The sequence below is a fragment of the Dendrobates tinctorius genome, unplaced genomic scaffold (assembly GCF_039654945.1).
Source record: "Dendrobates tinctorius isolate UK_male_01 unplaced genomic scaffold, ASM3965494v1 ptg000014l, whole genome shotgun sequence".
In the NCBI taxonomy this organism is placed as follows: domain Eukaryota; kingdom Metazoa; phylum Chordata; class Amphibia; order Anura; family Dendrobatidae; genus Dendrobates; species Dendrobates tinctorius.
In genome coordinates this window covers 16,123,733-16,150,309 of record NW_027361682.1, presented here as the reverse complement: position 1 = coordinate 16,150,309, position 26,577 = coordinate 16,123,733, and the positions used below count along the sequence as shown (strand labels likewise).

The 26,577-nt window shown below is 43.7% G+C and overlaps 2 protein-coding genes across 2 annotated transcripts in view; one reads left to right on the top strand and one right to left on the bottom strand.

Moving 5' to 3' along the window:
- Positions 1–26,343, top strand: part of LOC141070773 (uncharacterized) — an 87,031-nt gene extending 60,688 nt beyond the window's left edge. The window contains exons 4-5 of the mRNA XM_073559576.1: positions 23,074–23,107; positions 23,898–26,343. Of these exons, the coding sequence (XP_073415677.1) occupies positions 23,074–23,107; positions 23,898–25,534 (1,671 nt within the window). The 3' untranslated portion in view covers positions 25,535–26,343. The remainder of the gene's footprint in view (positions 1–23,073; positions 23,108–23,897) is intronic.
- LOC141072225 (E3 ubiquitin/ISG15 ligase TRIM25-like) lies at positions 2,354–4,229 on the bottom strand. Its single transcript, XM_073559689.1, has one exon. The coding sequence runs from the start codon at positions 4,211–4,213 to the stop codon at positions 2,636–2,638; it is 1,578 nt and encodes a 525-aa protein (XP_073415790.1). The 5' UTR covers positions 4,214–4,229; the 3' UTR covers positions 2,354–2,635.
- Positions 26,344–26,577: the final 234 nt, after the last annotated feature.

Below are 26,577 nucleotides of genomic sequence, written 5' to 3'. Positions count from 1 at the left end.
GCAGCCTCAGTGCAGAGAGCAGAACCACCCAGCTGCTCCTCCCCCAGACACACACTGAACAGTGATCTATGGAAAGTGAAAAGCTAGTGAGGAGGGAAAATTGTCCTGTATTCTGGGCCACTCCATGATTACAATACATAACTCACTCATTATGAGTGATTCCTTCCCTCAGTGTCCCAGGCTGCTGGCAGTGATGGGGCTTGGGATGGCAGTGATGGGGCTTGGGCTGACAGTGATGGGGCTCAGCTGCTGGCAGCAGTGAGACCAGACTGTGTGATGGCCAGTGATGGGGGTCTGCAGCTTCTAATACAGAATACAGGACGATTTTCCCTCCTCACTAGCGTTTCACTTTCCATTGATCACTGTTCAGGGTGTGTCTGGGGGAGGAGCAGCTGGGTGGTTCTGCTCTCTGCACTGAGGCTGCTAGAGGGGGAGGATTTGTTACTGTGTGAGGAGGGCTTGTTCACGTGGACGGGGAGGGCCTGTTGCTATGGAGGGTGGGGTTGTTGCTATAGAGGGCAGGTTTTTAGTAGAGTAGGATGAAACGATCAGTTCTCATTTCAATGCCAGAACACCCCCCCCCCCCTTTGACGTTCTGATCAGAAGCAAGAGAGTGATATCTAGAAAACCCTGCAAACTGGTGACAGAAGGTAAATTACTTATTGTCACCATTCTGCAGCCCAGATATGCACTTAGATTATGTGAAAGGCCCAGACAATCCCTTTAATCTGTAAGACCTGTAGCCACCGTCTTTTAGCCACATTTAAAAGCCATCCTGCAAGATTCCAGCCGCTCGAAAACATAAGAAAATAATCATTCTCCTTCTCGTAAGCTAATCAGCAGCGTCCAGTCGGATGAGTGTCTATGGTCCCAGCTCAGCGACTCCTCTGACCCTACAATTGCCATCCTGCTCCCTTTACTGATGTGGCTGACGTCTCCTATGTCATCCAGTCTCATCTTGTCCCCATGATCAATGCGTTGGCCACTGCCAAAGAGGATCTCCATATTATTGTAGGCAAGTTAGTGGATGTATACATAACAAAACCCACCAGATCTGATCTAGCTTTGTGCTATTGTAAACACATGAAATAAATTATGTGTCAACACACTTATCAATCACATGTCAGTTTTCAGTCTCTGTCCAGCTAGCAGGATAAACAAGACATACAATTGTAGGTCTTTTTTATTATTATAAAATACTTCACAACATTACAAAATAAAACACAACAGAATAAAACATAAGAACAAAACTCCAATCAGTAAACAAGACGACAAAATCAGACACAAAACCAAAAGAAATAAACCAGAAATGGAAACAATAAGTAAAATTCTCGAAGTGTAAGAACCTTCATTGCTTTATATACCTGTATGCATATATTCGACCAACAGATTAGACATATCAAATAGTAAATGACACGTGCCAAGATACTCATCAGTCCACATGCAGTGTAATGTGTCCTCTGGTCCTGGGTGCTGCTCCTTGGCTGTCAGACTCCTCCCAAGCAGAAACAGACGAGTGCAGACTGTGAGCCCGCTGCGTCCCGGCTGCTGCTGGAGCTGATGTCTTCTCTGCAGCAGGCAACTTTGAAGGAAAGCGTTCTCAGCCAGGATTGGGTGAGGGACCTCGCTTCCCCCTCTCCTCCACAGACTGCAGAAGAGCGATCACATGACTCACTCCCTGCACTCTGATTGGAGGCCTGTCATTCGACTTCCTGTGATCACGTTTGTACCATGCATGTTACTTTAGATACATGCGCAGTACGTAAAAACGCAGGGGAAATAAAAGATAATCATTGACCGGAGGCAGGGGCCCCTTACGCCGGCCCTGAAGGTAGCGTAGCTCCGGGTGGGCCCCCTCAGAGCACAGGGCCTGGGGTGACCGGCGCCTCTGTCCCCCGGTAGCTACGCTACTGCATTTATCTCTTGTCGAGCATCTACCTTGGGAATATTTTGCGTCTCAGTATGTTCAGCAATAGTGGTAAAAACAAACAAACAGTTACTTGTATTCCACTTAGGGGGAAATATAGATCTGGTCTTAAAATATGCGTTTGTTTTTGTGTCATGCATAACTAGTGTATTTGAGTCGTACACTAAACCCTTCTCACCCAAGATACCCCAATGTAGGAGCTGTAATACTACATTTGTTGTGTACACCACTTGCCGTCCTCAATAAGTCGGGTGCACAAATGATCCTTTTAGAGAGTAGAAGAGTAGACGCCTATCTGATGTAGGTAGGAAGAGTTGTAATGTTTCAGCAGCCTCTCAGCTTTTCACTACGGTACGTTAAAGTGACACGTCTCCCTTTAAGGTACAAGGTATAGAAAGAGTTACTGCACCAGTAAAACGAGAGAACCAGGGTCAAAAAATTTTTATTCAACTCTGAAATTTTTTTTTTTTTCAACTTGCAACACATGTAAGAAAAGACATCCCCAAGCATGCAAATCACTGGAGAAAGCATGTGCAGACAATGAACAAGCAGGGGGGTATGATTTCTTTTTGTAACTCTCATGGTGTATGAAGGCAGATGTATGTATATTATTAAAAAGCGTTTACCCCATAAAATGAAATGGAGTAACGTGTGGAAAATGACTAGTCAATATTGCCGTTGGGTTGTGAGTATTATTGGGGCTCACCCTCAGTTTCTTAACCTGACCCACCCATTATCGTACACGGCAAATGCAGCATGAAGGGGCTGCGTGAAGGCAATAGTGCTGGTGTGTATGTGAGTGATGGGGTCACTCAGCTCATAAAATGATAACTTCCCAGCATCATAATTAAGATCTATTCTGATTTTTTCACACACAATCTTGTGCTTTATCTTGATTTCTTTATCATTATATCTTATAAAGTAGTTGTCACCAAACCTGCGTAGACCCAGAGACTTCTTATTCTTCCCAATAAAAGCTAGAGGCCCTCTCCTCTCCACACTGGCATATGCTACACCAACTCTCCAACCCCCTGACTTACAAGTATCCATATCCCAGTAATGATGACCTGATGTAAAACTCCTGGTACTTATTACTTTGGCATCTTCAAATCTTTCAGGTGTCTCCGGACGGTTCTGGTCTACTTCTGAACAAGATACTGTTTTCAGGTCTCCAGACAGACAGATGTTGTTGGAAGCAGAGTTGATGTCTAAAAATATCTCAGTAACCTTGTTGGTTGGGAAATCTCTTATCTGGCCAGCGCCATCCATAATTTCAGACAAACCTACGTCTACCATCTTTAAGACCCAACCCTTATCAAACTTCTCTCCTGCATTTGTGAGTTTATCAACTCTCCTGCATATGTCCATCATCTCAAGGTCAGAGAAGTAATTGGCATCATCAGTTTCTTGGTCCTGTAAGAGATTTAATGGATCGCCAGAGTTACACAATTTCTCCAAGTGGCGGATCTTCCTGGACAGGTCAGACCTTTTTCTGTCCAGTTGAGAGTTCAGATCAGAGATTGAGAGTGACGTCTGCTCCTCGCGTCTTGCAATCTCGCCCAGGACTCTGTTTGCTACTACCTCCAACAGCCTCTTCTTTTCCTTCAACGTGACATTAACAAACTCTGTTAAATTTGCTGATTTTGCCATCCTGTCCTGATTGTGCGTCTGAAGATTTTGGATTTTTTCGTCAACCTCTTCCCTCATTAACGCTCCTTTTGCCATTATACTTTTCAGTTTGTCCATTTTGTTCCTGAATGCTTCATTCACATCGATCACCTGGTGTTCTTTATGTTTTCCGCTCAGCAAACATGAAAGACAGATGCAAACATTTTCATCACAGCAGTAATATGTCAGGGTCTTCTGGTGAGAGGGACATTTCTTCATCCTTAGGGAACTAAAAGGCTCCATCAAGACATGTTCTTTGGACTTGCTGTGGACTCTCAGGTGGTTTTCACACAGGGAAACCTCACAATGCAGGCAGCATACAACAGCGGGCACAGGAGCGTCTATACAACTAACGCAGAATATCTCCGTCTCGGATTGAGTAGAATGGAAATATTCCACTATGTTACATAGCTTTAGGTTGCTTTGCATTGCGGTACGCTCCAGAAATTCTCCTCTGCAGTCAGGACAGCGATAGACTTCAGAAGCCTCCTGTGACTCCACCACTCGATCGATGCAGACCCGGCAGAAGTTGTGTCCACATCTCAGCAATACTGGTTCTGTGTAGATGTTTAAGCAGATGGAGCAAGTTAGTTCGTCTTTTAGGACAGCAAACGCCATTGCAGAAAGCAGGATAGTAATAATCGGTGAGGCGGGTCCCATGTCATTTCCTTTCGAACACGTGATTCCAATGCCTCTATTAACTCCATGTTCACCTGAAAGTCTTCACGGCTCAAAAACTTTGATATACGGAATTTTCCGTTGGTTTGGAGAAGTACAAAATTGTCCATCTGCGTCATATTATTTCTGTGACTTGTAGTCCTAGGACCAACCCACTTTAGTCAATATAATGCTCCTGGAGCTGAGAGAGATGTAAAACTGCACACACTTTACAAACAGGCTTGATGTTGAGGTCAGGACTCTGTAGGGTTCACATCATCACTTCTAGCCTTTTAAAGTCACCTGTAATCTGTACAATTCTATTTAACCCCTTTACGACCGGAGGTATTTTTGTTATTTTTTGTTTTGTTTTTTCATTTGCATTTTTTTGCTCCCCTTCTTCCCAGAGCCATAACTTTTTTTATTTTTTGGGTCAAAATGGCCATGCGAGGGCTTGTTTTTTGCAGGACGAGTTGTACTATTGAACGACACCATTGGTTTTAACATACTGTGTACTGGAAAACTGGTAAAAAAAAAAATCTAAGCGGTGAAATTTCAGAAAAAAAGTGCAATCCCACAGTTGTTTTTTTTACCATATTCACTAAATGCTAAAACTTACCTGCCACTATGATTTTTTCAGGTCATTACGAGTTCACAGACACCAAACGTATAGGTACTTTTTTATTTAAGTGGTGAAAAAATTTCCAAAGTTCGTAAAAAAACAAAAAAAATTGTGTAATTTTCCGATACCCGTAGCGACTCCATTTTCCAGGACGTCCCTCCTGACAGCACTATGGAGGTTGTCCTTCCATCCTTCTAGGGACAGGAAACACACGAGAGGTTAAGAGACACCTCCCACCCACACACCCCACTGATTTTCCCAAGTGCCACACCAGGATGGATGCAATTCTTATTTATTGAAATTCTGTACAAGTTAATCATCACAAATACAAAATTCAAAGGAGGGAATTACCAGTGCTGTCAGGATGGACTCCTGGAAACAATATTACCGGTAGTTCTAATCCCAGGTTTCCAAGACGCCCTCCTGACAGCACCATGGTGTGGTGCCATAATCATGGCGAAGGTGTCTCTTGTTGCAATGTGACAGGCGGCAAAAAATCCCAAACTGCTGAATTTCTGAACTATTCATTAGCTAGGGTTGTAACAATGGGACGCTGATTCTGCGTCATGAGGCTTCTTGTCACTTATCTTTACTGTTCAGACCAAGAGATAAACTTTTTTTTTTTTTTGGTAAAACATCAGTTGCCACAGCTGAAAATGGAGAGAGGGGAGGGAAGACCATTTAGGAGCTGACTTACAGTGGTTCACACGGAGGCCAAGTTTCGATTCTCTGTAATGGGTGTGTGGGTGTGTAGGTGTTAACCAATCAGATGGGTTTGCAAGTTTTTTTATGCTATTAACTCTTGATATTTTTCTCCAAGCTCACTGATCCCAGCCATACAGAGTGTAATCAGATGTATCAATTTTACCCTTTTATATGGCAAGGGAGTGATCCCTGAGGTGCTTTTTGGATGCACTTGTCTTTTTAGTCTCCAGAACTAGTGGGTCTTCAATCTACTCTTGATGGCATGGAATTTGAGTGACTATTTCTGCCCCACCTGGGATTCTCTTCAAAATGTACTTATATCGTAATAAAGAATGGTAAATGTTCTGCAGTTAGAATATGGTTCTTTTGAGGTTCAGATTTTAATTAATTATGGACCATGTCCAGTTGGGTGGGAGAGGTCTTTTAACCTCTTGTGTGTTTCCTGTCCCTATAAGGATGGAAGGACAACCTCCATGGTGCTGTCAGGATGGACTCCTGGAAACAATATTACCGGTAGGTCTAATCTCCATTTTTTCATGATCTCCGATTGAGTGAGGGCTTATTTTTTGTGCGCCGAGCTGACATTTTTAATCATACCATTTTGGTGCAGATACGATCTTTTGATCGCTCATCATCGCATTTTAATGCAGTGTTGCAGCAAATAAGAAAAAGTAATTCTGAAATTTTGACTTTTTTTCTCGTTTTGGCATTTAACAATCGGGTAAATTCTTTTTTTATATTGATAGATCCGGCGATTCTGAATGCGGCGATACCAAATATGTATAGATTTGATTTTTTATTGTTTATTTTGAATGGGGCAAAAGGGGGGTGACTTGGTCTTTTGCTTTGTTCTTATTTTATATTTTTAAAAACTTTTTTTTTTTTTTTTTTGAACTTCTTGCATGCTTTGATAGTCTCCATGGGAGACTAGGAGCTGCCATAACCCGATCGGCTCTGCTACATACAGGCGATTATCAAATTGCCTGTATGTAGCAGAAATGCTCACTTGCTAGGAGTGCCAACCACAGGGCCACTTATAGTCGGGATTTTCGGCGCGCTTGCTGGAAGCGCAAGTTAAATGCTGACAGCGGCATTTAACGGGTTAACAACCGCTGGTGGATCACGATTCCAACCGCAGCTGTTGCGTGGCACATGTCAGCTGTATAAATCAGCTGTCATGTGCCCGGAAAGGTGCGTTCTCCGGCACAGGGGGAGTCCAACATCGGTGGAAAACTAAAAGTAAAGAACTAAACGTGGGTGCATAAATATTCACACTCGGCATATTTTAAAATATCCTTTTTCAGTCTTTTTGGGTAGGATTCTATCAGCATGGCAAATCTAGGATTGGCAATCTTTGCCCGCTTTTTCTTTGCAGTAGCTACACATCTGTTATATTGCGAGGGCATCTCCTGCATACAGCGCCCTCTTCAGGTCACGCACAGATTGTAAATTGGGATCAGGTCTTGGCTCAAGCTGGACAATTCTAAAACCTTGATCTACTTCTGGAGAAGACATTATTTTGTTGATATGGAGGTATGCTTAGAGTCGTTGTCGTGATGGAAGATGAAATTCTTCATCTTCAGCTTTTTAGCAGATGCTTGAATGTTTTGATGCATATTTGACTGATATTTGGAACTGTTCATAATTCTCTCCACTTTGAGTAAAGCCCCAGTTCCAGCTGTTGAAAAACAACCCCAAAGCAATAATTATGCATCTTCCGTGCCTCACTGTGGGCATGGTGTACTTGTTTGGATTCAGGGCCAAAAAGATCACCTTGGTCTCATCAGACTATAAATACATTTTCTCACATGCTTTTGCTAGAGTTGATATTGATTTTGGCCATTTTTAGTAGGGCTTAGATGTTCTTTCTTTCAGTCTTGTCACCCTACCCCATAGACAAGCCATATGAAGAGTATGGGTATTCTGCCTCATCCAAATAGCTGAAAATCCCAAACGTTCTCTCAGCTTCTTGGATAATTGTAGAACTCATACTCGCACCACCAGGTGTCCGCAGATAGGTTAAACTCGACCGCCACTGCGAACTGTAGAAAGACCAGGAGAAACGATGCTGTTTTCTTCCAAAATCTTGTATTGGTTACAATGAACAGTAGATAAAAAGGAGTAATCTGTACAGGGGAGTACACATGAGTCTTGAGTAATGGCTGCTGTAGACAAAACTGAAGAAGAAGGGAGGAGCAACCTAATATAGAGCCCAACTACGGGAGGGACATAGGGACAATCTTCACAAAGTCTAATTCCACCTAGCAACAACAGGGAATTTTCTGATTGGAGTAAAAACTCAACACAGAGAATATATATATTACAGGTTGTTCCCGTTCCTGACACAACAATGGGAGATTGTTGTCACATTAAGTACACAACCAGTACTTGCAGAAATTATTGCATTGACTTTAATGTTGCTTGTAGGCCTATTGGCAGCCTCTCAAAACGATTTTTTTATTTTAATCAGTTTTTTTTAAGGGACATAAAGTTCTATGTAATGTCATTGTTGTGCCAAATTTATGGAATTAATCAGAATCACTTTTAAGGGAACCTGGCAGCTGATACATTCTTCCTGATCAGTGGGCAGACTGTCTCAGACATTGGCTGCGTGATTTCAGCCAGGTATGTTTTACTCTGAAACGCTGTGTGTATATAGGGGGACTGTGTGTGCCCATCTATATATATGATTGCCTTCAATTGTCTGTCATCCACTTCCGTCTGGATGTCCCTGAATCCCACAATCCACTGCTTCGCACCGGAAGTACGCCGACCGCCATTTTGGAACACCCAAGTGATGCCGCTCGGATCCAGGAGACAGCTGCGATCCTGAATGCCGCTACGATCCTGACCGCCTCTGCGATCCCAGCTGCCGCTCGGATCCAAGCCACCGCTGCGATCCCAACCGCCGCTGGGAGCCCAGCTGCCGCTCGGATCCAGGCCACCGCTGGGATCCCAACCGCCGCTGGGATCCCGGCCGCCGCTGGGATCCCAGCCGCTGCTCAGATCCCAGCCGCTGCTCGGATCCATGCCGCCGCTGCGATCACAAGGTTGTGATGAAAGGGGTGTAACAAGGGGATATAACGAGAGGGGTGTAATGTAGGGGGTATAATGAGAGGGTGTAATGAGGCGGTGTAACGAGGTGGGAATAATGAGAGGGATGCCGCCGCCGGACCCCCGCCAGGACCCACCGCCTGACTACACACGCCAGATCCCGCTGCTGCTTGCCCACCCACCTCTGTGCAGTCACAGCCGGCAGGAAAGACCGTGGCTTGAGGCCTGTGCTGGAGATTGGGTGCGGCCACCCACTGGTGGTGCCGCCAGGGCCGCACCTATAATGAGGCGATTTGCACCAGCTGCTCAAGCGGCAGGCAGCAGGGGGCAGCATTATGCGCTCCTCTACCCGCAGCACCTACAATTTAGCCTCTGCACGCTGATGCTGCGGTCGTGCAAGAGGCTGTAATTGATGCGGTCACAGGAGGTAAGGTGTCAGGGCCCCCTGATCATGTGACCCATGATTCCTCCCCTCCTGTGACCTTATCACAGATCCTGTGTGCATCATTCCTTGGTTTATGCAGGACTGCTGGCTGTCATCGTGAGTGAGGTACTTGAGTGTGTGAGCTGTGATACATGCATGTGTGAGCTGTGTGATACATGTGTGTGTGAGCGTGAGCTGTGTGTGAGCTTTGGAATACATGTGTGAGTGTGAGCTGTGTGATACATGTGTGTGTGAGCGTGAGCTGTGTGATACGTGTGTGTAAGTTACTTGTGTGAGCGTGAACTGTGTGAGCTACTTGTGTGTGAGCTGTGATACAGAGTGTGATACGTGTGAGCTGGGTGTGTGATTCATGTGAGCTGGGTGTGTGTGTAATACGTGTGAGCTGTGTGTGTGATATGTGTGAGCTGTGTGTGTGTGTGTGCGATACGTGTGAGCTGTGTGTGTGCGATACGTGTGAGCTGTGTGTGATACGTGTGAGCTGTATGTGTAAGTGATACGTGTGAGCTGTGTGTGTGATACGTGTGAGCTGTGTGTGATACGTGTGAGCTGTGTATGTGTGTGCGATACGTGTGAGCTGTGTGTGTGATACGTGTGAGCTGTGTGTGTGTGTGTGATACGTGTGAGCTGGGTGTGTGATACGTGTGAGCTACGTGTGAGCTGTGTGTGCGATGCGTGTGAGCTGTGTGTGCGATACGTGTGAGCGGTGTGTGTGCGATACGTGTGAGCTGTGTGTGATACGTGTAAGCTGTGTGTGTGTGTTACGTGTGAGCTATGTGTGAGCTACTTGTGTGAGCTGTGTGACACGTGTGTGTGTGAGCTAAAGCAAAAGTTGGCACAACCTGCCAGTGTTCTACGATTTGGGTGAGGACATTCATTGTATGTGGGCTGGTGAATTTTGTTTTGTGTCAGGGCTGCTTTTTTATCTCAGCCCGGCCAGTGTAAGGAGCAGAGCCGCGTGTGTGCGAGGTGTACGGAGCGGAGCCGTGTGTGTGCGAGGTGTAAGGAGCAGAGCCGCGTGTGTACGAGGTGTACGGAGCGGAGCCGTGGGTGTGTACGAGGTGTACGGAGCGGAGCCATGCGTGTGTACGAAGTGGAGCTGTGCGTGTGTACGAGGTGTACGGAGCGGAGCCGTGTGTGTGTACAAGGTGCACGGAGCAGAGATGTGTACGGAGCTGAGCAGCGCATGTGCGAGGTGTAAGGAGCAGAGCCGCACATGTACGAGGTGTACGGAGCAGAGTCACACATGTGTGAGGTGTACGGAGCCGCCTGTGTGCAAGGTGTACGGAGCGGAACTGCGAGTGTACAAGGTGTATGGAGCAAAGCCGCATGTGTACAAGGTTTACGGAGTGGAGCCATTTGTGTACAAGGTTTACAGAGCGTGGCCACGTGTGTACAAGGTGTACGGAGCAGAGCCGCATGTGTGCGAGGTTTACAGAGTGGAGTCATGTGTGTACTGAGTGGAGCCGTGTGTGTGCGAGGTGTACAGTGCGGAGCTGTGTGTGTGCGAGGCATAAAAAGCGGAACCGTTTATAATGTGTGCAGAGCCATACGTGTGCAAGGTGTATGGTGGGGAGCATTCATACCTCCCAGCGGGACAGTCCCGATTTTGAGAGAGATTCTGTCCCACTGCCCCGGCTGGGAGCTTACTTTTCCCGTGGACACAGGAGTACACGGCGGACCCCCGCCGGAGTACTATAAAATTCGCACGTGACGTTCTACCGGAAGTGATGTGCTAGAAGCTGAACGGAAATTAGGTAATTTCGGGAGGAGATTGTGACGGAACCATGGAGGCACTTCAGGGAATGTTTCAGATCCATCAACGTGTCCTCCTCCAACAGCGCGGACAGCAGGATCGCTTTGGACTTGGGGTTGCCGGCCATGTAAGCGGATCATGATATGTCCTGCATCGGGAGTCTCAGGTGGGCACTACAGTGGGAGCCGGGCTGCTATAGTATCTTTATAGAATCTTTCTCTCTCTGTTTCTTTATCTCTCTAATCTTTTTTTTTTTTCTCTTTCTTGGTTCTTTCTTTCTCTGTTTCTTTCCTTCTTTCTTCCTTTCTTTCTTTCTTTCTTTCTTTCTTTCCCCTCTTTCTTTCCCTCTCTCTATCGTCTTTCTTTCTTTCCCCTCCTTCTTTCTCTTTGTTTGTTCTTTCTTTCTTTATTTCTTTCTTTCTTTCTTTCTTTCTCTCTCTGTTTTTTTTCTCTCTGTTCCTTCTTTCTTTTCCTCAGTACCAGTCAGTGTGCCCACAGTACCAGTAGAATAAGAGGGGTAGGAAACTAGGTGGCACTGGTCATATTGAGCCTCTCATACTTTTTACTGGTGTATAATCATATGCCCTGCGCACCCCCATAAAGTGGGCCAGCCCCAGACAACAGGGTACAAACAAATCACTATTACTATCAGTCCAAGTGGACAATTATATACGTAAAGTTAATGATGTCCCTGTGCCAAGCAGTGCAGAGGATCAGAATACACTGAGGAGACCAGAGCAGCAGGGTTTGGGGAGAAGAATTATTTGGGGCCCATTATACTGTATGAAGTAATATATGGTGCCCATTATGCTGTATGAAGTAAAATATGGGGACCATTATACTGTATGAAGTAATATACAGTTGTGGCCAAAAGTATTGACACCCCTGCAATTCTGTCAGATAATACTCAGTTTCTTCCTGAAAATGATTGCAAACACAAATTCTTTGGTATTATTATCTTCATTTAATTTGTCTTAAATGAAAAAACACAAAAAGAATTGTCCTAAAGCCAAAATGGATATAATTCCACACCAAACATAAAAAAGAGGGTGGACAAAAGTATTGGCACTGTTCGAAAAATCATGTGATGCTTCTCTAATTTGTGTAATTAACAGCACCTGTAACTTACCTGTGGCACCTAACAGGTGTTGGCAATAACTAAATCACACTTGCAGCCAGTTGATATGGATTAAAGTTGACTCAACCTCTGTCCTGTGTCCTTGTGTGTACCACATTGAGCATGGAGAAAAGAAAGAAGACCAAAGAACTGTCTGAGCACTTGAGAAACCAAATTGTGAGGAAGCATGAGCAATCTCAAGGTTACAAGTCCATCTCCAAAGACCTGAATGTTCCTGTATCTACTGTGCGCAGTGTCATCAAGAAGTTTAAAACCCATGGCACTGTGGCTAACCTCCCTAGATGTGGACGGAAAAGAAAAATTGACAAGAGATTTCAACGCAAGATTGTGCGGATGTTGGATAAATAACCTCGACTAACATCCAAACAAGTTCAAGCTGCCCTGCAGTCTGAGGGTACAACAGTGTCAACCCGTACTATCCGTCGGCGTCTGAATGAAAAGGGACTGTATGGTAGGAGACCCAGGAAGACCCCACTTCTTACCCCGAGACATAAAAAAGCCAGGCTGGAGTTTGCCAAAACTTACCTGAAAAAGCCTAAAACGTTTTGGAAGAATGTTCTCTGGTCAGATGAGACAAAAGTAGAGCTTTTTAGGCAAAGGCATCAACATAGAGTTTACAGGAGAAAAAAAGAGGCATTCAAAGAAAAGAACACAGCCCTACAGTCAAACATGGCGGAGGTTCCCTGATGTTTTGGGGTTGCTTTGCTGCCTCTGGCACTGGACTGCTTGACCGTGTGCATGGCATTATGAAATCTGAAGACTACCAACAAATTTTGCAGCATAATGTAGGGCCCAGTTTGAGAAAGCTGGGTCTCCCTCAGGTCATGGGTCTTCCAGCAGGACAATGACCCAAAAAACACTTCAAAAAGCACTAGAAAATGGTTTGAGAGAAAGCACTGGAGACTTCTAAGGTGGCCAGCAATGAGTCCAGATCTGAATCCCATAGAACACCTGTGGAGAGATCTAAAAATGGCAGTTTGGAGAAGGCACCCTTTAAATATCAGGGGCCTGGAGCAGTTTGCCAAAGAAGAATGGTCTAAAATTCCAGCAGAGCATTGTAAGAAACTCATTGATGGTTACCGGAAGCGGTTGGTCGCAGTTATTTTGGCTAAACGTTGTGCAACCAAGTATTAGGCTGAGGGTGCCAATACTTTTGTCTGGCCCATTTTTGGAGTTTTGTGTGAAATGATCAATGTTTTGCTTTTTGCTTCATTCTCTTTTGTGTTTTTTCATTTAAGACAAATTAAATGAAGATAATTATACCAAAGAATTTGTGTTTGCAATCATTTTCAGGAAGAAACTGAGTATTATCTGACAGAATTGCAGGGGTGTCAATACTTTTGGCCACAACTGTATGGTGCCCATTATACTGTATGCAGTAATATATGGTTCCCATTATGCTGTATGAAGTAATATATGGTGTCCATTATACTGTATGAAGTAATATATGGTGCTCATTATACTGTATGAAGTAATATATGGGGCCCATTATACTGTATGGAGCATTATATGGGGCCCATTATACTACACGAAGTAATATATGGGGTCCATTATACTGTATGGAGCATTATATGGGGCCCATTATACTGTACGAGGTAATATATGGGGCCCATTATGCAGTATGGAGCATTACGTGGGGCCCATTATACTGTACGAAGTAATATATGGGCCACATAATACTGTATGGCGCATTATGTGGGGATAGGGGATGACTTTCTGTTTGTTGTGGATCTGACCGCTGGGACCCCCATGATCCTGGGAAATGTAGCTTTGAAGAGCACCATGTAAATGGAGCTGTGTTCAGTCATACGCACTGTGGTGCCATTCACATGTGGCTCTTCAAATAACTCCTATAAGAGAGTGATGAGGGGACGACAAAGTATAGCAAAAATTCACTGATCGGGGTGAGGAGTGTTATAGTTTGTGGGCTGGTGGGATTTGTGTGGCAGGGCTGCAGTTTTGTCCCATTCCGGTCCTGTGCCAGGCCTACCATTGCCATTAATGACCCATGTTCTGGATACTTCTGTGTTGTTCTTGTATGTGCGTGTGATGGAGCTGACATCCTTGTGTTTGGACACCTTTTTTTTTCTATTTATCTAAATCAAAATGTCCACTACTGTACTCAGTTTTACAGGATAGATATGAGAATTTACTTTGTGCGCGGGGGGGGCGTTATTTTGCTGTTTGCCTCAGGCAGCAGAGAGGCTAGGTTCACCCCTGGGCGCCGCGCACTATCTCCAGCACAGGCCGCAAAACACCGTCTTTCCTGCCAATTGTGACTGCACGGAAGTGGGTGGGCCGCCACCCCCAGCGCCACAAAGCTCCCCCATCGTGATGTTACTGCCCTCCTGATGTGATAGCATCGGGCACACGTCTAGTACTGTATATAAAAGGCTATGTGGGCCTCATACTGTATATAGGAGGCTATGTGTACACTCCTGCTGTGTGTAGGAGGCTATATCGGGCACATGCTGTATATAAGAGGCTATGTGGGGCACACGCTGTGTAGGGGGGTCGTACTCTATATGGTGGGTGCCCATACGGTGTACATAGGGGGATGTCTGCATACTTAAAACTGCTCAATATTAAGTTATACGATTAATATTAGTATAAAATTATGAATATTAATTTTGAGCCTAACTTATTTCAGCCTATTGGTTTGGCCTCCACAACAGTCACGGTCTTTTATATGTCCCCTCGGGAAAATTAATTGCCCACCTCTGGTATAGGGGATTTGAAATACAAAGGATGGAATAAATGTGCATCTTGATTGCATTATTTACTCAGTAAATGTGGCGGTGGCATTTCTACTGTGAGAGGTCTACAGTGGGAAGATCCCACAAGCACATACCCTTAGTGTTACAGATAGAGGAGAGCACCAAACTAAATCTTTGCCCTTTATGGAGGACGACTGAGCCCCAACTTAAGGCTTGAGCTCCATGCCGATTTGTGAGATATGTCGTGGTGCCATAATCATGGCGAAGGTGTCTCTTGTTGCAATGTGACAGGCGGCAAAAAAATCCCAATCTGCTGAATTTCTGAACTATTCATTAGCTAGGGTTTTAACAATGGGACGCTGATTCTGCGTCATGAGGCTTCTTGTCACTTATCTTTACTGTTCAGACCAAGAGATCAACGTTTTTTTTTTTTGGTAAAACATCAGTTGCCACAGCTGAAAATGGAGAGAGGGGAGGGAAGACCATTTAGGCGCTGACTTACAGTACTTCACACGGAGGCCAAGTTTCGATTCTCTGTAATGGGTGTGTAGGTGTTAACCAATCAGATGAGTTTGCAAGATTTTTTTATGCTATTAACTCTTGATATTTTTCTCCAAGCTCACTGATCCCAGCTATACAGAGTGTAACAGAAGTATCAATGTTACCCTTTTATATGGCAAGGGAGTGATCCCTGAGGTGCTTTTTGCAAGCACTTGTCTTTTTAGTCTCCAGAACTAGTGGGTCTTCAATCTACTCTTGATGGCATGGAATTTGAGTGACTATTTCTGCCCCACCTGGGATTCTCTTCAAAATGTACTTATATCGTAATAAAGAATGGTAAATGTTCTGCAGTTTGAATATGGTTCTTTTGAGGTTCAGATTTTAATTAATTGTGGACCATGTCCAGTTGTTGTTTCTGAAGTCCGTCCTTGGAGCCCTATGGTATGTGCACACAGTGTGTTTTAGACGCCGGAGTGTCCGCATCATTTCTGCAGCAGAAGACAAGTTAGGAAAACACCTTTGGTGTCTTTTCTGGTGTATTATTGGATGTCTTTTGCAGCAGTCCCAAATCTGGACATCCATATTGACCTTACCTGGCTGCTTTGAACACTTCACTTCTGCTTCCATAAGCGTTGTGGTTCTGATTCTGAGTGTAGTATTACTCAGAAAGTTTAAAGTGGCTGTCCACTTCTAGGACAACCCCTTCTTGAACTAAATAACTAAATGTTTGGCCCCGATAAAATAAAAACTATACTCCCCTCCCGTGCCGGCGCCATTCAAGCATGATCAGAACTCGCGGTACCAGAGTTCTGGTGCGGTGGAATGACATGTGGTGCCCAGCCCCCAATCAGCGCTGGCGTCACTGTCTCTGCTTTCGTACTTATTGAACATGAAGAGGAAGTCAGATCAGCTGCAGCCATGACTTCCTGTTCATGTTCAATCCATACGAAGGTGGAGACAGTGACACCAGCGCTGATTGGGGGCCAGGCTACACGTGTCTTTCCGTCACAACAAAGCTCCAGAACCACGAGTGCTGACACCTGGAACGCCGCCGGCATGGGAGGTGAGTATAGTTTTTTTTTATTTTATCGAGGCCAGGCATTACCCACAGTCCCGCCCTGATGCACGAAGAGTCTATGGCACCAAAACCTCTAAGGTGAATTAAAAAAGAACCAGACTACAGTGTTTTTCACTACAGATATCCATTAAACTAGTATAACAAGGCCATTATAGTGAGGTATTGGTTGATATTTTGGCCAAAATATGCAAGCTCGCAACAAGCGCCAAGGGTCCCCACATTTGTGAGTCCTATCACTAAACTAATAACAAAGCCACAAAGGAGTACTAAAATCCTCCAAAATTTCAAAAATACAGCAGAAAAAAAGGGCAGCACCACTTACCTTACCTATTTTTATGTATTTTGTGCACTATATTTTTCAGGGTGTAGCCAAGCCCAGCACGTTAGGTCTTGTATACAGGGGTGTTCACATTGGGATGCATTGAGAGTGTGCTGGCCAGCCCGCCTAATCGAGTAGTAGGGGTGTTACTAATAGGCTGAGAACCAGACATTATGCATTACTTTTGCGTGAACAGCGCCTTATACAGGCCTTTATTGTGCAAATGTATACTAAGCAGTCACCCCCTCCATGAATAGGCAGGTGGAGAGTGGCTGTCTAATTATTATTTTGCACATGTGTTGCCAACATCTTGCCATATGGGCTGGCTGCATCCTGTAGTGCATTTGTTCAAAGACCCGGGCAGGTAAGCGGTGCTGCTCTTTTTTCTGCTGTGCTTCAAGAATTAAAGGGAATCATAGAATCGTAGAGTTGGAAGGGACCTCCTGGGCCATCTGGTCCAACCCCCTGCTCAAAGCAGGATTCACTAAATCATCCCAGTCAGATGTCTGTCCAGCCTCTGTTTGAAGACTTCCATTGAAGGAGAACTCACCACTTCTCGTGGCAGCTTGTTCCACTCATTGATCACTCTGTCAAAAAAATTTTTCTAATATCTAATCTGTGTCTCCTCCCATTCAGTTTCATCCCATTGCTTCTAGTCTTTCCTTGTGCAAATGAGAATAAAGTTGATCCTTCTACAATGTGACAGCCCTTTAGATATTTGTAGACAGCTATTAAGTCTCCTCTCAGTCTTCTCTTTTGCAAACTAAACATTCCCAAATCCTGCAACCTTTCCTCATAAGACAGGGTTTGCAGACCGGTCACCATTCTGGTCGCTGTTTTCTAAACTTGCTCCAGTTTGTTGATGTCTTTTTTAAAATGTGGTGCCAAAAACTGGACACAATATTCCAGATGAGGTCTGACCAAAGAGGAGTAGAGGGAAATAATGACTTCACGTGATCTAGACTGTATGCTTCTGTTAATACATCCTAGAATTGCATTTGCCTTTTTTGCTGCTGCATCACACTGTTGACTCATATTCAGTCTGTGATCTATTAGTATACCCAAGTCTTTTTCACATGTGCTGTTGCTTAGCCCTATTCCTCCCATTCGGTATATGCTTTTTCATTTTTATTGCTCAGATGTAGTACTTTGCATTTTTCCCTGTTAAAAACCATTCTGTTAGTTGTTGCCCACTTCTCCAGTTTATTTGTATCTTTTTGAATCCTCTCTCTCTCTTCTCAAGTATTAGCTATTCCTCCTAGCTTTGTGTCATCAGCAAATTTAATCAGTTTACCCTCAATTCCTTCATCTAAATCATTGATAAAGATGTTGAAAAATACAGGGCCCAGGACAGAGCCCTGTGGTACCCCACTTGAGACATTCTCCCAACTGGATGTGCAGCCATTTACGACCACTCTTTGGGTCCGATCACTAAGCCAGTTATGAATCCACCTAACAGTTGCCTTGTCCATTCCATACTTAGTCATTTTTTCAATAAGGATTGTGTGAGATACTTTGTCAAATGCTTTGCTGAAGTCAAGATATACGATATCTACAGCATTTCCTTGATCCACCCAATCAGTGATTCCATCATAGAATGAAATTAAGTTAGTCTGACATGACTTATTAGTTACAAACCCATGCTGAGTCTGTTTAATCACTTCATTCTTATCCAGGTACTGACATACATGTTGTTTAATTATTTGTTCAAAGATCTTTCCTGGTATAGAAGTCAGACTCACCGGCCTATAGTTGCCTGGGTCCACCTTCTTCCCCTTTTTGAAGATAGGAACAACATTTGCTCTTCTCCAGTCTTCTGGGACTTCTCCTGTTCTCCAAGAATTTTCAAAGATTATGGAGAGGGGTTAAAAAATTTCTTCTGCTATCTCCTTCAGTACTCTGGGGTGTAGTTCATCTGGACCTGGAGACTTGAATTCATTTAGGGTAGCTAAGTGTTTCCTCACTATCTTTCTGTTTATAGATATCCTGGATTCTTCTATTCCCTTAATAGTCCTGATATCCTGTCAGACACATCTTTAATTTTTGCACCTGGAAGACAGCACATTTCTCTTGAAGTTATATCCGGTCTGCAGATAGCGGCCTCTGTTCCTCTCAACAGGGAATCCCCCATGACCACCACTCTCCGCTTCTTCTTCACAACAGTTTTCTTTCTCCATCCAGGAGGACTCTGAAGGTGTACAAGGTTGCTGTTTGTGGGCAAAGTCTTATCCTGAAGTATTTCTTCATTGTTTTCCTGCGTGAGAGCCTGGTACTGATTCCTGAGAAGTATGGGTGCTGACTGCCTCCTGATCCTCCTGCTTCTCTGGGTCACTTGTCTCCATTCCTCTGTTTCTTCAGGTGCACTTCGAATGTCTTCTCTTTCTGTAACATGAAGAGATAATTCTGCTCTGTCTAAGAACTCTTCACCTTCCTTAATGATCTTCAACGTAGCTAACCTCTCTTCGAGATTTTGCAACTTTTCCTCCAACAGGGACACAAGCTTGCATTTGTGGCATGTGAAGTTTGGCTTTTCCACAGGTAAGTCTGTGAACATGTAGCAAGAAGTGCAGCTCATCAAATGGCTCCTGGCCTCTTCCATATTGAGATTTCTTAAAAAGGATGAAAGATGAGCCAAAATTCGGCGCGCGGTTTTCCGATTTCCTCTTTTCAGCTGCAACGACCAAAACCCACTTCACTTATCCCAATTATCCCATAAGGCACTGGGAATATGCAAATGATCTCCTCAAGACTCTTCCCCTGGTTTTCCGATTTCCTCTTTTCAGCTGCAACGGCCAAAACCCAGTGATCGCGGAGACTCTTCACTTATCCCAGAAGGCACTGGGAATATGCAAATGATCTCCTCAAGACTCTTCCCCTGGTCACCGAAAGTTGTAGGCCTATGTAAATGGCCTGGGTCCGGTCCGATGGGCGGTGTTTCTTCTTTTTTCTCTCCACCCCATCCGTGGCCCCCCGTCCGTGCTCTTCTCCGGTATTCTTCTCCATCGTTCGCGCGTGCGCAAAGCAATCTTGCTTCATACACACGCAGTATGCTTTGCCCAACTGCGGGCAAAGCCGAAAATCATTACATGCGCCGGTACACTTTTCTTCAGATGGGCCTATAGCCTCACTAAACTATTCCCTGTTCCCCTTTTCTAAATTTTCAGCAGAATCTGGTCCTTCTGTCATCTGTTCTGACACCCTCTACAGCACTTTGTACTGTCGAGGGGGACCTTATGGGCAGCAGAAGAACAAGTTTAGATCGAGGCTCAGGCCTCAAAATCTGCTAGATGGTTCCCGCTTCGATTGCATCACACTGGAGAGTGAAAATAAGACGCAACACAACAATGTATCTGTATAGCAAGCCCTGAAGATTATTAGGGTGTGTGCACACGCTGCGGATTCTGCTGCGGATCCGCAGCGGATTTGGCCGCTGCGGATCCGCAGCAGTTTCTGCTGCAGTGTACAGTACCATAATATCTTATGGATATTAAAAACCGCAGTGCAGAAGGTGCGGATTTTTCCGCGCGGATTTGCTGCGGTTTCTAAACCACAGAAAGAATTGACATGTCAATTCTTTCTGCGGATTCCGCTGCGGTTTACCATTTCCTCCATTGTAGAGATGATAAACCGCAGGCTAATCCGCAGGTAAAACCGCAGGTCTTTTGACCTGCAGATTTACCTGCGGATTTTACAAAATCCGCGCGGCCAAATCCGCAGAGCATTCCGCAGCGTGTGCACGTACCCTTATAAGCACTACTTAAAATTTAGGGTACGTGCACACACTACGGAATGCTCTGCGGATTTGGCCGTGCGAATTTTGTAAAATCCGCAGGTAAATCTGCAGGTCAAAAGACCTGCGGTTTTACCTGTGGATTAGCCTGCGGTTTTGCCGTGCAGTTTATCATCTCTACAATGGAGGAAATGGTAAACCGCAGCGGAATCCGCAGAAAGAATTGACATGTCATTTCTTTCTGCGGTTTAGAAACCGCAGCAAATCCAAAATAAAACAAAAATTGCCTTCCTCCAAGAGGCGCATTTTAAAACAGGCCGCTCTCCTGACACATCCTGTTCCCTTTTCCCCATTTGGTTTAACAGCAACAGTTCTTCCGCTTCTAAAGGGGTCAGCATTGCAATATTCAAGAATCTTCCTTTCCAATGGAAGGACACGCTCTCAGATCCAGAGGACCGTTAGATTATGGTAAAAGGCTATCTAGCCAACACAATGGTGACCTTATGCAACCTCTATGCCCCCAATAAGCGACAGGACCTGTGGCTGTCCAAAACTTTGGAGACACTATCCCTATTTAAGGAAGGCTTACTTATAATTGGGGGAGATTTCAATGTCACTTTGAATTCCTCTCTGGACTCATGCTCGGGAGCTAAAAATATTTCGCAAAAAGCAATTAGGAAGATCCATATCGCCCTGAACTCCCTAAACCTGATTGGTCCGTGGCGGACAAACAACCCAGATATGAGAGACTATACTTTCTTCCCCCCCCCCCCGCTCAAATCATACCAGAAGTTAGACTATTTCTTCATTCAAAACCATTCACTCCCTTTGATAAAGGAAACCCATATTGGCACTATCACACTATCCGATCACGCGCCCATATATCTAGAAATCACTATCGCCTCTCTTCCAAAGCCCATGGGAACATGGAGATCAAATGAAACCCTTCTGGATAATGATAAAAATCTCAATAAACTCAAAAACACATTGGAACTGTTTTTTAAAGAAAACATTCATCCTGATGTCACCCCCCTGCAGTTTGGGAGGCCCACAAGGCGGTCATAAGAGGGGAACTCATAGCTTTAGGTTCATTTACCAAAAAAAGTAGAGACAAAGAGATCTTATCTATTATCCATCAAATTAATACTCTTGAAACTGTACATAAAAAATCCTTAGCAACCCAAGGCCAAGAATCCCTGAAAACCCTGAGGAATAAATTAAAGGATATCTTAAATGTTCGCTCCGCAAAAACTTATCTAAGCTGTAAGCAGAGATTTTATATGCATGGCAACAAGGGGAGCAAACTCACTTCCTCGCTTTTAAAAAAACAGATAGATTGAGCATTCATACGTAAAATAAAAAATGAATATTCCCAAACAGTTTTCCAGACAGCCGACATAGCTCATGCATTCACGCGGTTCTACGAGGCCCTCTACAACTTGCCCAGACCTATCTCAATGCAAGACCCCATGAAAGCAGAGGAAACAATTTCTGCTTTTCTTTTTTCTATTGCTTTGCCAAAAATTAACTCATCAGACATAGACATATTACTAGCTCTAATTACTACAAACGAAATACTAGAAACCTTAAAATCAATACCCAAGGGCCGATTACCAGGTCCTGACGGTTTCCCGATCATTTATTATAAAAAATTTGCTGATATCCTCGCCCCACATCTATCTAGCCTATTTAACGAACTTTTAAAAGGCACCCCTCTACCTAAACAAGCGCTGGAAGCTTTCATATCTATTATACCTAAGGAGGGGAAGAATCCTGAGCTGTGTAGCAGCTACCGCCCAATTTCCCTGTTGAATATAGACATCAAACTCTGGGCAAAAATCTTGGCCACCAGGCTAAGTGGCCTTATACCCAAACTGGATTTGTAAAAGGGAGGGAAGGGAAGGACAACACGGCCAGGATTCTCCACTCCATTAACCATGTTGTCAAAACAAAAACTCCCTTAATTCTCTTATCGACTGTTGCCGAAAAAGCCTTCGATTGTGTAAACTGGCATTTCATGGAAAAGACACTTGAATGTGGGTTTCCCAACAATTTTGTTAAAGCCATATTTTCCTTATACTCAGACCCGTCCGCTAAGATTAAAATTAATGGGATATACTCTCATTCCTTTGACATTAGAAACGACACTCGACAGGGCTGCTCCCTCTCTCCTACTCTTTTTATACTAGTAATAGAAACATTAATGCAAGCAGTGCGTCAAAACCCAGACATCAAGGGATAAAAGGTTAAACACGCTGAGCAGAAATGTGCAGCCTTTGCTGACGATCTGCTTATACTCATCACTAGCCCCAAAGAATCTATACAGCACTTAATTGAAATATTCCACAATTTTAGCGAATTATCTGATTTCAAAATCAATTGGGACAAATCAGAGGCACTAAATATATCGGCCCCAGAGGAAGACATCTTCCTTAAGAGTAAGACGCCGTTCAAGTGGCCACCACACCACATTAAATATTTAGGAATTTTCCTCACCAAGAATCCCCCAGATCTATACAAAGGAAAATTTTGAAAAATTGATCAAGGCAATCGAGGGACAACTAAAGTCTTTTGATCACCCATTCCTCTCCTGGCTGGGAAGGAGAAACATAATAAAAACATACATCGCACCTAAGTTAATAGACACAATGTCCATGGTGCCTAAGGTCTATATCATTACCTCTATAGATTATACCAATGCCTGGCCCATACAGTATAAGCACTTTTTTACTTTTTATGTCCGCCTTATTTTTTTATAGATTGTAGCTCAGGAGTCGTTCTTCACTCCTCCTGGTAAGTGGTGAATTACGTGTTACTCCTGTGTTGTATTTATCATCTGCACAAGTCCCCTCTCATATGTAAAATGCTGCGGAATATGTTGGCGCTATAGAAATAAAATTATTATTAGTCTTAAAACTGTATCCTGGCTCCAATTGTTTTGTCTTACCACCATCCAAGAATTTTTTTGTGGGGCAACAAAGCAGAATGAGAGCTGGTTTTGCAAGAGCCCACATAGGTGCCAATTTGGAGCATGTGGGATTTTTTTTTATTCTTGTTTTGGAGAGACAGGTGTTGATGTTGCGCAAAAATCTGCAGTTCTAACATTGGTGTTTTAGGGGCTTTTTTGTAATTTATTTTATGTTTTCTGCTGTGAATGATAAATAATATCTTCATTTTAGCATTATTTTTATAACTTAGTTTTTTTTTATGGCAATATACCATCCTACGGTTGCTTTTGTAATGATCCGCAAAACTTGCCTGATCTGTATTGTAGAAGGCCTATCAGTGCTAAACCAATACAAAGGGTATTGCCTCTGGACACCATCATATACATCAGATCATTAGCTCTTCATTCTAAACTCGGCAGACTTATCTAATGTCTTTTGACCACCTTAAAGAGGTTTTCCAACTCCGAGATCCATAAATTATACAGAAATCCCGGACAACCCCTTTAAGTTCTGGACACTGAACCTCTTTAATTTCTCACAACCACTCCTCCCTCTTTTGGAGCTTTGGCTGCAGTTTATTGAGTACAGTACAAAGTTCAGATGATAAGTAGCGTAGACATTGGCTCATGTGACAGGAAGGTTTTTTTCTTTATTTGAAAAACTCCCTCTCCATGCATTTAAGTTTCATTTCTCCTCAACAGCCATGGCGTGTGCAGAATTTGGAGATGAGCTTCTCTGTTCACTTTGTCTGAACATTCATGAAGAGCCTGTGCCGATGAGATGTGGGCATATCTTTTGCCGTATGTGTATAGAGTGGGAACTGGGAACCAAGGGTCCTGAAGATTTTACCTGTCCTAACTGCAAAGCAGAGTTGGAGGAGTATCCTACCCTGCCCCGAAATGTAACTCCATCTATCACTGCAGAGGGATTCCTGTCTACCCAGTCTGAGCAGGTGGGTGCTGGATTGTTCTGTACTTACTGTATTCACGCCACAATACCTGCTGTGAAATCCTGTCTGCACTGTGAAGCTTCATTGTGTGATAGTCACTTGAAAGTCCACAGCAAGTCAAAGGAACACCTCTTAACCGATCCCATCGTGTTCAAGGAGAGCAAAAGATGCCCTATCCATGATAAGGTCCTTCAATACTACTGCCCTAAGGATGCCACCTGTATCTGTCTCCTCTGTCGTCTTGCTGGAGATCATATTGGACATCCAGTGGAGCAACTAAATGAGGCCACCAAGAAGAAAAAGAAGAAAATGCGAAATCTTCGGAAAAAGATGATCCAAAGAAAAGAAAAAATGGAGGAAAAGCTTCAAAGCTTAAAGGAAGAGCAAAATGGCTTACACACAACAACAACTGGAGAAATTGAAAAAGTAACTGCCTTGTTCAGAAGCATCAGAAGCATGCTGGACGACCTGGAGACAAAAGTCTTGACTCATCTCTCCAGACCGGACAATCATGTTTCACTCATTTCTGACCTAATCCGTGAAATGGAAATAAAAAAGGATGAATTATACAGCAAGATAAGCCACCTTGAGGAACTGTGTCATATGACTAATCCATGGTCAATCTTGCAAGAACCGTTGTCAAGCCAAGGGGACCTTTTTGTTGCCCAAGAGAAAGCCACATTGGTGGAGAGTAAAGCTCTCCATGCTGCAGATGGTCTGGATGCAGTTGTGATTTCGGAGATGTTGTACAAAGGGTTTACTGATGTAATGACGTATGCTAAGAAGAACATTTTTACTCATGAAGAGACTGACTTACTACTGGACACAAGAAGAGCCGGGGTCAACGTGGATATCTCAGATGATTTAAAAATGGCCTCATGGTCACAAATAAAACAGATACGACCAGGACAGCAGAAGCATTTAGAACGTTGTCAGGTCTTAAGCTCAAGCCTGTTTTCATCAGGACGACATTTCTGGGACGTGGAAACCAGTAAATCGGGAACATGGAGTTTAGGTGTTTGCTACGTCAGCATGCCCAAGTCAGGAGATATGGCCGAAATAGGTAGCAACAACAAGTCCTGGTGTCTGTCAAAGTTCCACAATAGTAACCAGTATTCAGTGGCGCACAACGATAGGGAAGTCCTGATCGAGCAAAAAACTCCAAATAACCAATTTCGACTGTATCTAGATTACGAGGCTGGACAACTATCCTTCTATGAACTAAATGACCCCATCAGACTTTTGCACGTTGTCACCACCAAATTCAAGGAGCCGCTTCATGCTGCCTTCTATGTGTGCAATGGTTGGGTTCGAATCGCTTGAAGGGAGTTATTACATCTGTCTGTCCAGGTTACCAGCATTTTTTGCCATCAAACAATGTCGGCTCCTCAAAAGAAATCTAATGGACATCATTTCAGGGGTCTCCAACTCTTGCAAAGATATTATTCCCACCATATATTGAGAGGAAATGGGCCTGAAAATTGTCTTGTCATTTACATTGTGGATGAATCTGTTTGCGTTATTTTGTTTTTCTTTTTATTTGCACCTTTTTTTTAAAGCCTATTTTGAGTTTGCTATTGGTGGTGTTGTTTTTTTTATGTTCATCATTGTGCAAATGTTTATATATAGCTACTGAAATGTGACAAGACTAACATGAAAAAATTAATCGGTTAATATTTCTCTGCGCTGTTTATTGATGATTATGTTTTCAGAATTTTGGGATTTCCGCCCAAATTGGAAGCATAAAACTGGAGAATTTCTCTAAAGGACTTGTATAGGAATATAACAAAGTATTTTTTCGTTTTTTTTTCCCTCTCTAGTGATGACACCACTGTTACCCATAGGTTATGTCTGATATTCCAGTTTAACTATAAATTAATATCCAACTGCAATACCAGTCCCGGCCCATGGGCAAGAGTGGTGCTGTTTCTAGAAAGTTTCTTTCATGGGCTCCTCTTAGGACATCTGATCAATTATTTTAGTGGATGTTTAGTATATTTTCTATGATTTTTTTTATGATATATATGTAATCGAAATGTTAAACTAAAACCCTATGGATATAAAGCACGTTGCATGTAATTATATAGTCTATGTTGGTGTGTCAATGAAATAAAATAATCTGGGGAAACGTCCACGATTTGATCAGTTTTATTAGGTAGGACTAGAGTTGATAAAGATTCACAGGACCCTGGTCCAGCATTTCCGGCTGCCGGACGAGAACCCGCCCTGACCCCCCTGATCACCTCCTCTTTTGGTCAGGACTGGCCCCCATCTTGATGAATTCCCCCTTTTATTCTGTTGTGCCAGTTGGTTCTTAAAGTGCCAGTTCACATTAAAAAGAATTTATCCTGGGTCATAATGACGGT

Excerpts from the sequence above, each read along its gene's own strand:
- LOC141072225 (XM_073559689.1), bottom strand. The coding sequence starts at position 4,213 with ATGGCGTTTGCTGTCCTAAAAGACGAACTAACTTGCTCCATCTGCTTA.